General features: G+C 39.4%; 1 protein-coding gene across 1 annotated transcript in view; it reads left to right on the top strand.

Annotated features, from left to right (window-relative positions):
• LOC148941581 (uncharacterized) overlaps positions 1-12,099 on the top strand; it is a 194,480-nt gene that overhangs the window by 96,643 nt on the left and 85,738 nt on the right. Inside the window, exons 4-5 of the mRNA XM_089104205.1 lie at positions 2,878-3,188; positions 10,850-11,055. Coding sequence (XP_088960331.1) covers positions 2,878-3,188; positions 10,850-11,055 — 517 coding nt within the window. The remainder of the gene's footprint in view (positions 1-2,877; positions 3,189-10,849; positions 11,056-12,099) is intronic.

Here is a 12,099-nt window from a genome sequence, read left to right as displayed (position 1 = left end):
TATAACACTGCGATTTTTTTTTTTTAACGAATTCATTCACTCGGTACGGAGAACCTCTCTGCGTGAATGCTCGCTGCGTGAATCTGATACAATATTATTCCATGTACTTACTACTTTTTTTTTGTCGTGTTTCTTAAGTAGTTAAGACTTAGACAGGGAGCCAGGAATAAGTTTAGTTTTGCATCGCTAGTAAGTTCCAATTACCGTGCAGCTTGAACTTATCTTATTTGTCCACCAATGGAGAGTTTTATGGCAGTCATTTGGGGAAACTAAACCATAGTAATTATAGGGCACCAGGCCACTCCCACTGCCCCTTTCTTCGCCCTCCCCCTAAAGGCACCCAATCAAAATTTCAAGATAGCCATTCTGCTCAACATAGCTGACAAGTTTAATAACTATGCCTCTGGGGATGACAAGACTCCCCATAACCCTTGGATAACGGCTGTTGTTCATACAATTTTTTCATTGTTTACATATTGGATTTATTATGTTGAAAAGGGGGAGTCGCATAATTTCGTTAAACTCCTTGGGGGGGGGGGGGAGGGGGCAAAGCTTAGCCAATCTTCCCAAATCAGGTGAAAATGACATCGGTGAAACATCAAGTGAAATGAAAAATGAAAATGAGCCGTATAGTACCGTAGAGCCAAATATATATAGGCCTGCTAAAGAAAACTTACCCCTTTCTCGGGATGGTTGAATTATGTAGGCTTATCATATTTTTGATAAGATTCTGAAGAAACTAAATTTCAGGTTTGGGGGGGGGGGCAAACTCGGGTTTGCAGGGGGGAGGCAAACTTCCACATAGCAAATTACTGCTAATACCACTTCTACTGATGCGATGACGGGCCCCTTTTCAGGGCCCCTTCATATCTTTAACAGGGATAAGTTCAGATTGAATATTCCCTTTCAATTTATTAACGTGCCTCTTATTTTCATATGATCATATAATTCTAGTACATGCCCCTCCTCTCTATTAATCATAAACTATTTTTACTAATATTCCTATCTGCGCTAATAACTTTCTTCCCTAAGGCACCATCAGCAACTTCACAAAAAATTTTCCTAAAATTATTCAATTCATCTTCTATATTGTCAAATTTTAAACTCTTCATTTTAGTATTTACCTGTTCCTTGAAAGTCTCTCTCAAATTCATATATTGGAGTCTATCAGTGTAGACAACAAAACAGAGCTTCTTTATGAATCATCTTGAAAGGCATTTATTTAATGACTTTAAAATATAAACAATTTCTACAAGGTGGAATATTTAAAGATTCTAATTTGTGTTTTACCCCATTATGTTACCTCACATTTCCAGAATACTGAGAAACTGAGTATAGGGGTTAGGTTGCACGAGGGTGCAATTGCACTGGGTTCAGTTGCACGGGGTTTGAAGTGCACGAGAGTCCAGCTAAATTGGGTTTGGTTGCACGGGGGTTCAGTTACACGAGGATTCAGTTACATGGGGGGTCAGTTACAGCGGAACTTTTTCGCTATCGTTTCTAATTCGTTATACTCCTTATTGTCGCATTTTTCAAAACAACATGTTTACTTCTGGGGGGGGGGATGATGAAATTTTTTTTTTTGAAATGTACTCATAAATATGACGCCATTTTCATATGATTTTTCTTTTCATTAGTAAGTTTCCTGTGTAATTTTACCTGTATCATAGACACTAAAAACGATACAACCACTACTGAGGCAAATATGACGTATGTATGCTTTTCGAATGTATTCATAAATATTACGCCACTCACATGAATCTGTCTTCCTAAATTAACGCTTTAACGAATTTTCTTCAACTTCTAATCTATATAGATTACTGTTTAGGCCTGAATATCCGAGGATACAAATTCTCCCGAAAAGATATGGAGCTGTTTTTGAGAAAAAATACATAATACACAATTATTGCTCGTTTAAAGAGAAAATATATACTTGTATATGTATATTACCGGGAGCCCGGCGGCCCGGCACTCGGCACGTAGCAGGCTTCGATATATGGATTCTCATTGTCGCTTGTTTTCTAACCACATCCTCTTCTTGATGTCATGGCGTCACCATAGGTTCGATAAAACACTCCTGGGAAAAGTCCACCATTTGAATACGACATGTTTTTGTTTACATAGAAACAAATTGTCTGTAATAACAGGCGATATCACCCCCCTTAGCATCAATGTTACAGACTTAGTAAAAACAAAAATATTTCAAGAATCAAGGGGGATTTGATGCTCATTTCTACCCTACTTTTTCTAAATTCCTCTCTCCTTTTAACTTCATCCCTAAGGCTCTCTGATTATTTGCGCTAACTCCATGCAAAGACCACGTTCTTCACAATAATTATAACGAAATATATTTTTGTCTTCTTCTTAGTTTAAGTATGCCTGTAAATTTCCAGGTGCTTTAACGTGGAAAGTAGAATCGTGTCTGAAATTGGATAAAGCTGTTACATTACCTTCTGTCATATTAGTTATCGTCTCTTACAATTGAATGTATTCTCGCTGTCTCACTTGTTCTTGAAAACCGTGACTATAGCCATTCATGCTGTATCAAACTACACCAGATCCCGAGCACCCTGTAAATGGCATATAATAGAAGGTAAAAGAAGTTAGAGACTTGTCACCTTGTTTGATTCTTAGTGGATTCTTTAAAAAAAAGCGAGAGAAAAAAAATAGGCACTAATACGGAAGGTTCTTCAACCCTTCTTATCAGAAATATCCAGATTTCGTAATTTCTGTTTTCCTTATAATTTCCACATACTTTTTTCACTTTTATTAGCTCAGCCCCCTCCTCCTTAGGGATAGAATCCTGCATACGCTCCCAATGCGGTAAATGCTTTGTTCTCTTTGCGCCATTTTCTTATTTGATTTTCCTTTAAGCAGGATCAACTTCGTCCAAGTTTTAGAAATCAGATGCCCTTCCCTCATCATCACTCAAACCATGATAAAGAAGAAGTAATATCAACACTCATGGAAGAAGTACGTCATCTTCGCCAGGAGCTCTCTTCACAAACAAACAAGCAACAGGCTTTAGAAACTCTCATGCAAAGGGCTCTGGTTGAGCTACAAGAAGCAAAAGCCGAAATAATGAAGTTGCATAGCGAAATTGCACGAAGTACACCAGAGGATAAAATGACAATCACTTCACTGCAAAGTGGCTTAACTATTCTACAGAATGAGATAGCTCAAGACAGGTATTGTTGTTTTTCTTTCCGTCCGTTTTAGATTTTATAACGGGCGGAAAGAGTACTTGAAAGTTGAGTTTTTTCGATCAATTATCTAAGATATATTGCTTTTTTACGGTGCTTTATGGTTTTAAGCAGGTTTTTGGTGAAAATAGATACTTATTAATTCTGAAAATGTAATGGAAAACCAAAAAGAGAGTTCAAAAGGCTGGGAAAAATTGTTTTCAGTTTTAGTTAAATTAAAGGAACGTTTTTCCATTTGGGAGACAACATCAACTAAGTGCACTACTTCTGTTATTACCTTTATTAATAAGTTGCTATTGTAAAGTAAATGTACCAGTATTTATACTGTTTCGACCCAACTAGTACACACAATACTAAAATACTTTGAATTTTACTTGTTAAAAATCTATCAAGAATGAATGTCCTTTGAACAGGCACATACGCTAGGAAAGGTGCTTTGAATTCTCTGCCCGTCGTCGTTTCCTTGAATTGCATGATTCCCGTGCTGCATCCTATGATGGTTCAGCTATTATATCACTCACCATATTCTAACGATGGAAATAATTTCATACTCAACGCTGTCTTTTCATTTCAAACAAAAATTGCATTTCAAACTGAACTGAACTGAAAACTGACTGAAACTGAACTGAAAATTGACTGAAAAAAACCTGAAAATAGACGGAAACAGAAAAAGCCTTTCGAAAAAAGACAGTGAGGACGGTACAAATATAGTGCTTATATTTTTACTTTCAATAAGATACACAGGAAATTAAAAGGAAAAAGAAAATATACACCGTCTTTTGAGACAGAACACCATATATGTGAGAGATAGAACCATCTCAAATGAAACGTAAAAGGAACCGAGAGGTGAGGTCGCGCCGCTTTTTGACGGTGAGAGGTGAGGTCGGCCGCTTTTTGACGAGGCCGGCATCGCTCCGCGCCGCGGAGCGATGCCGGCCTCGTCAAAAAGCGGCATATCCGCGGCATCCTTGAACCAAAATGCGGTAAAAACCGCGGCATGCCCAAAATTCTCGGAAAAGCTGTGTTTTGTATTTTTGAGAGAGAATGGGTAAAAAATCTCGCTTTAATATGAATGTTGATTCAGTGTCAAGTGAAGTGTGGTGAAGATGTCATAAATTTGAGAAAACACGTGCTGTCTGTCCTTTTTTTCAGCGGTCAAAGGTAAGCACGGTCAGGTCAGTCCGTGAATAGAAATTTGTCGTTCATCGTTTTCGTAAAGCAAGCAACAGAGGTAAAAGTGCAAAGGTACCACAGCGAGGAAATTCCACAGTGAGAAAATCGCATAAATATTAAGTGAATAGTGATGGAATTAAAAGGGATTTTCCCTTGGTCTTTCAACTCCATCCAATAGAGTAATTGATAGGCTAATTGATTATCGTTTCTCAACCTTTTTCAATCTATGTTTAATCAAAATCAATATCAAAAGCTTCAAGAAGGAACATTCATATAAATAATACAAGACAAACAGACAAGATTAATCGGAATCGGACTGTTCACGTGTGTCACAAACAATATCTTTGGCCAGACCATACACAATGCTTTGGTTCAAAACGTTACAGTCACGAGAAGAGGCACTATCCTTCACTTTGAGTACACGCTTGACTAGTCCGGGTTCTAGCTCTAGCACTGACTTGCCCGAGTCAACCCCTCCTTTTGAATTGTGCTTAAGACCACACTTAGTTTTCAGTGTTGCCGAAAGAATCACTGCACTCAGTCGGTTTCGCTTATCAGTATTCACTTCCTTGAGCAAACTTGAGCTCGGCAATAACGTTTGAGAAAGGGAGTGAGAAAAAGTACTGAACCATTTTCCCGATATTTGGGAACATCCGACTACCATTTGGTGACTTCGTTTGCAAGATGTGGTGCCAGTAAACGACAATTTCCATGTCATCTACGTCAGGAAGATCGACAGTACTAGGTAGAGCTACACTTGGTATAGACCGACATTCCTGCTCTAGCTTTGCTTTATTCCAAAGCACAGAATCGTAGTAGTCGAAGAACTGACGAAGACTGGGAATTTTCAGTTCATAACTAGAGCTTGGGGTAAGCAAGTGTACTAGCTCGTAGATATTTTCAGAGAATGGAAAATGGTCAAGAATTTGTTGAACAGCTTCGACGAAGAAATCCCTCGCGGAGCAACGAATTCGGAGACTTTCCGCTACAAAAGGGCTGGTAACTACTCTCGTTTCGAGCCCCACAAGGAAATCGTACTCTTTGTAGCCGATATAGACATTTTCGTCGGGAAGATAGTTCACTTCGTCATGCCGATTGATGTCAAAAGGGTTGACTGTTCTAACATATGAAGGCTTCATAAAGTTCATGGCTATTGCGCGAAGAAGTTTTTCCACCTGAGTTTTGATAAGGTGAATAGGGGTTTTTCAGACTGGAAGATGGTGTTAAACTCATTCAGCTCTCCTAGCAGGCACTCGACAAAAAACATCATAACCCTCGAGTATGGGTTGTTTAGTGTCATTCTTACATGATCATTAGCATGCGAGGGATCATCAAGTACCAACGAGTCCCAGTACAACGTAAGAGTATCCCACTGTTCGAGAATACGACGTACACAGTTTTGAAACGACAACCAGCGTGTTGGAGCCAAAGCAAGGAATCTGTGCTGTTCCACTTGAGTAAAGACTTGAAATTCCTTCCTATATGCATCTTGGCGTTTTGCACTATGCCTGAAGTGATTACACACAGTCCGACATAGATCTTCGAGGCTCTTGGACAGTTTTTTTGTAAGCAAGACTTGCAACTAGGGCACACAGATGGCAGCTACATTTCACAACTGTAACCCAGGGATATTTCCCTTCAACAAGTGTTTTGACTGAGTGGTTTATCCCCATCATAGCATTCGTTGTGTCAGAGCAGAATCCGACCCAGTTTTTTAGAGGAAAACCCGCCTTCTTGACATCATCCATCACCTTCACTAGCTGATTGAATAGACCAGATGCTGATTCGTCGCTGCATTCGACAAGAGCGAGCAAATCTACCTGCACATTCGTTACTTCGTCACAAAAGCTGACACAAACAGCAAGTTGTTTGGCTACAGATGAATCTGTGGTCTCGTCAATTACTACGGAGAAAAGATTCGTTTTCAGGTTTTCAAGAAGCTTTTAATGAAAATGAGGGTCCAACGCTTGTCAAGCAATATTAGTTGCTTTAGTTCTACCAAGAGTGGCCTGGCTTAGAAGATCTGGGCCTGGCATACTTTTCACAAGTTTCCAATAACGAATAGGGTAGATCGTGCTCAACGAGAAATGTCACTAGCTTCGCTTCAAAAGTGGCCACTCTTTCGATTTTTGAATCACCAGAAAAATGAAGACTCAATGCCATGGTCTTAGAAGACGAAGTTATCCACGCTTTTTTATTTTCTTCGTGAGCTTTGGTCTGTTTGTGCCTTTTTGTGTCGTGTTTCCCTTTTTTACAAACGAAATCCTTTTTGCAGCAAAGACAGTGAGCTAAATATCCACTGTTTTGACCGGTCTGCATCTTTCCTTTTCGTGACCATTCATTAAAGTCAGATTCTCTTTCTCACTAAGTCTTGTATCTTTGGTCTGACCTTTTCTTTGTGATCCCCGGTTTTTTGTTGGAGGGTTCACTATCGTCCGAGTCTTTATCACCGTCCTCATATTCCTGATCGATATCTATCACTTCTACCAATATGTTGTAACACGTTTGGTCTATAAACAAGAGAAATATTTAGCTATTATGTCCTTTCTTTCATGGATTGACTTGCTGGTGAAAGAAACGAACCTGCATTAGTTTAAGTTCTTCCAGCGCCAGCCTGCTGAGAACCCTTTGTTCTTTCCGGATAAATCCTTCGCCGGGAATCCGGCTGAAGTCAGAAATTTGGCAGAAGTAAGGCAGGAAGTTTTGATACGTTTCATCAAAGCAGATATGACGTCAAATCACAGTAAATATGACGTAAACACACATATGTTGCGTTTTTGCTGATACCCCTGTCACCACGGTAACTGCGGATCTACAGTTAGTCGTTTTGCAGTTACCGTGATATCTGATATACGGTCCACTGCAAAAACGACTATTATATTACCGAAATTGCACTTTTTAAAAGTCATACCAAAAGAAAAACTGATATCTAATTACATAACTAAGTGCTGAACTTCTTTCTCACCAATTTGACAAAATTTGATGAAAATGAGATGACTTTTCAGATACCACGAGCAGATACCACGGTCGGACCGCGATATCTGAATATCAGTTACCGCGGTAGCAGGCCAGATACCACGACAACTGCTTAAACGCCTTTTGACCGTGGTATCGGATACTACGGTAGCTACAGAAACGACTTTAGACCGTATATCGAATACCATGGTATCTGCAAAACCCCAACTATTGTCGTATAATAATACTATTTATGACCCACTCTCTAGGTTTAAGATAGTGGAGAAATCAAAGGAAAGAAATAGAGAGCGTACAAAATAACACACACAACAACAAAAACCACTCAATGAACAATTCTGTTTCCAAATCTGGATAGTAAAATTTGTTTACCGAAAAGGGCTGAAAGACCAAATGAAAATGCGTTACTTGGTTGCTAGAACTTGGGCCCATGTTGACTTAGACACATATATTCAAGCAACAAATTAAACGGATACGTCAATTACGATCCTATTCAGAGAAAGTATCCTTCCCTAAGGTTGATCATGAAGTTTGACAGCCAGACGAGGACCCTTGCCAAGAAGGGCTGAAATATCCGTTGTATGCATTACTTGAATATATTCGCGATTAATAAAATTCCATACAGTGATATTCCCTGTCAGATTTGGGGTACCTCTACAGCTAGTAGCTGTGTTGCATGCTTGACGAAAACGATTTATGACAAATAGGTGTTCACGCACTGAGCAGTGTTAACCAAGCTCATTTGATTGGGCCACTGAAAAGCCGAGTTTGTATTGAGGTTCAAAGTTTCCGCGTAATAGTAGATCTTTGCGCTGTGAGCAAGGCCTTAAATATTCTGAACATCATGCTAGAGAAAACAGTAAAAATGCCAAAAACTCCTCTTAACACAATCCAATATTGCATTGTATTCACTTAAAATACACATACAAAAATTTGCTTTTCAGTTCAACTTTAAGGAGTCCGGTGAAGAACGGATACCTACATGAGCCAATTGTTTGGATCACAGATTAAATTTTGGGATTCCATAGAAACTTTTGGTCTTGTTCATTTTGGATGCCTGGTCAACTATCATCCGTTTTGGACTTCTTTTGTTTTTCTTGTCGGGATCCCAAAACGTAAGTGGAGGGATACCTATGACATTGCAAAAGTTGTCCGTCTGTAGCCTAAGCAAGATAACTGTCGAAGGGACTGAGATATTTTGATGAAACTCGATGGGAGGATCCTGTGGGTCAAAGGAAAAGTCGAGTTCGTAGATGGGCTCTGTAGCCCTAGACTTAGGGGTGGGGATTCAAATTAAGGGACGGACAAAATATTTTTAAACAGCTACTGAGATAGTCGATTATGGGGTAAGAAAACATTCTGAAAACGGCAATGCGAACCATCTTCTTGCCGGACAAGTTGTTCGCCCGGAATCCGGCCAAAACTGGAAAGTTTGTTAAAAGTAAACGTTTTATTTGAAGTTGATAAGAGGTTCGATTTCGGGGTAGGAGAGCATGCTGAAATCGTATATGACAATCGTTTTTTAGCCGGACATATATTTCGTCCGGAATCCGGCTGAAACCTGATAATTTGTTCTGCGTATATTTTTTATTTGAAGTTGAGTAGATGCTGGAAATAGGAGTAAGGAGATACGCTAAATTCGTTTCTGAGCTTCAATTTTTCGCCAGACAAGTAGCTCCGGAATTTCGGCGAAACCGGAAAATTGGCAGAAGGCTGGATCGTTTCGATCGGTATCGTCAAAATAGATATGACTTACAGAGGTAAACACACATGCTGAATCCAAATCTGAAATTGGTTTTCTCAGAGGATTAGCCATTTGGTTTTAATCTGTTTCTAGATCTTTAAGAGTAAAAATGTTCAAGGAGGCTGGCGAAGACTGGATCTAGCGAAGACAAAACCCAATGTCTGGATTAAATATTGAATCTTTGGGATCCCATAGAACCTTTGGTCTTGATTTTCACTTTCACAGAGGCACATTCAGTCATCAGATATAATGCGTCCAGCCAGCCGCGTCGGAGAGTAGAAAAGCTGGACACAGTCGACAAGTGCTAACAAGGAAATTGCTAATTTTGAAAAAAATTATATTTCTTAGCTGTTTCATCATCGTGATTTTGATGATCTCTTCTAGTGAGAATCGGGCTTTCAAAACTTTCGGTAAGAACTACACCTCTCGTTGATGTCTCGTTGACACCTCTCTCATGATGAATTCGAATTTTGAAATGATGAAGTACCGAGCTGGCAACTAGTTAAAACACGCATTTTGGTAAACAGAAAACAGATCATAGAAGCCGCCCACCCCCTAGGATAGGCTTGTACTTTTTGGCTAAATAAACTTTTTCTGTCCTGATTACATTCTGGGCCATAACGACTTGGCGGGAGGTGCCCCCCCCCCCCAAATTTTGTCGGCCCGGCGTTAAAAAGTAGCCAAGTCAACGCGCCGCGCCTCTATTTTTCGTGAAAACAGTCAATTTTTTACTTGGAAACAGTAGATTTTTCTTAAAATCAGCCGAATTTTTGTCAACTCAGTCGTTTTTTCTGAATAATATTAGATTTTTTTTGCCTAAAACAGTCGGTAAAAATGACCAGCCAGTCGATAAATACGCCCCCCCCCCTCCCCACATTTTAGCTAATAACGGATCTTACGACACCTAGGCTACTTAAATATAGTTACTACTTACCATCAATACCATCAGACAATCTTGTGAAATAAGACAAGTATGTCTGTCCTTATTGCTAACTTGAAAACACTTGGGCTGAGCTGACAGAGGTCATGAAGTCATGAGATGAACTGAGAAACTCAAACGTCAAAGTTTCGCCAAACCCGCAAAAATACCTCAACCCCCGTCGACCACACTGGCCTCCCAGGTGACAAGCTTCCGACCGCCGACGGGTCATTAATTAAGGTCCGTAGTTGACTTCCACGATACGAGTCGGGCGCGTCTTTGAAATTCTCATTTTATGCAACAAAATCATTTGCGAAAGATAAGAAACTTTAAGTTGGACAAATTTTACATACGGGAACAAATGCGGCATAAAAAGCCATTTCGCGGCATAGTCGCGGCGTGCGGCATGATCAAAATTTTATGCAGCATTTCTCTCAGAATCGCTGCGTAATGCCGCGAAATGCGGTATAAGTGACAACACAGATATGTATATATATATATATATTTATATATGTATATATATAAAACTTGGCCAACACAAGTTTTGCTTTGGATAGTTTTTTTGGCTTAAGTTTTCCATGGCGAGTCTTTCAGCTATGTATCAGGTAATCCGGAATCTTTCTGTAAAAAGTGAGTCCGATAATATATTACGTGAAATTATACTACGTTAGATATTATATTATAAATAAACTATTTGGGCCTATGCCTGGTTTTGACAGATGACCAGATTACGTTCGTTACAAGAATTTCAAGTGTTTTTTCTCATTTAAATAGTGGATTTACTTACAATTGGAAAAAAAGTAATGAAGTGAGAATTGTTAGTCTTCTCTCTCTCAGTTTCAAACGCGCAGAAGAAATATCTAACTTGGAGAAAAAATACAGTGACTCACAACATGCCTTAGAACAAATACAGAGGATTTTGCTGAAAAATGAAGTTACTTTGGATCAAAGGGTAGAAGTTGAGCATTCTCTGAAAGCAAATTTACAGGAAGTACAGATCAAATTATCTGCGCTGCTTAAAGATAAAGACTCTATTCTGCCAAGTAAGTATGTTTGCTTCTAAACCACTTGAAATAATCGACTCAATTGTTTTGATAGCAAGTATCAATGGGTGTCTTACGTAATTTATTTTTATCTTCCCCTCTCCACTGCCACTTCGACTGGAACTGGGGTTATCAAATCTTACGCTAGGAATCAGTTGCCTGGGGGACTAGTTATTTTGCTCAAACCGGTGTTAATTAATACTGCCACTACTTCTAACAATTCACTGCAGCACCAAGTCACCTGAGGACAGACACAACTATGTGTGGTCGTTCTATACTCCAATCAACTCAAAGCTTCACTCTTTAGGCCCTGCCGTCGAGTTCCAATTTCCTTTAAATCTATCCTTATAACATCTTCTAATCCCATTTGGAGAAGACCTACTTTTCGTTTGGCCACAGATGGATGACCAAAAAGTACTGCCCGGGTCAATCTCTCATCTTTCGTCCGTAAAATGTGTCCTAGCCATCTCAATCTTATTTTCATTACAGACCTAAAAAGTGGGATGGGGTCACATTTTCCGTGCAGCTTGTTGTTTTACATACGATCTGTCAAACGGTTACCTAAAACTAATTCTAGACAATTCCTATGAGAAATATTTTAGAAATACTCATTAGCGTTTCGATCCGCCCACGTTTCAAAATCATGCTTGACCACAGTCATTACCGTAGCTTCAAGTATTTTAGTCTTGGTTCACAGACTGATCATCCTATTCTTCCAAACTTTTTTCAACTGTGAAAACATCTGGTATTCTGGCTACTCCACTGATATATCTTTGTTGTATTCACCATATTTCCTAATAATGCCAATAGCTAAGTGAATCTACTCACTTGGATGACTTTTTCGTTACTAAAAGTCGTAAGTTGAAGTATCCTTTCTTCCAGGGCCGTATCCAGGGGGGGGGGTTTACCCGATTTGAACCCCCCCCCCCCGAAATTTTTGACCGAGTTGAAAAATAGTAAAACCTTAGTAAAAATGAGTAAAATTAGTCAAAAACCGAGTCACAAATTAGTAAACCCCCCCCCCCCCCCGAACAAAAATCCTGG

Source organism: Artemia sp. Qi Xiang Cuo, chromosome 18 (genome assembly GCF_049724085.1).
Source record: "Artemia sp. Qi Xiang Cuo chromosome 18, ASM4972408v1, whole genome shotgun sequence".
Taxonomy (NCBI): Eukaryota; Metazoa; Arthropoda; class Branchiopoda; order Anostraca; family Artemiidae; genus Artemia; species Artemia sp. Qi Xiang Cuo.
This window is presented reverse-complemented; position numbering and strand designations above follow the sequence as displayed.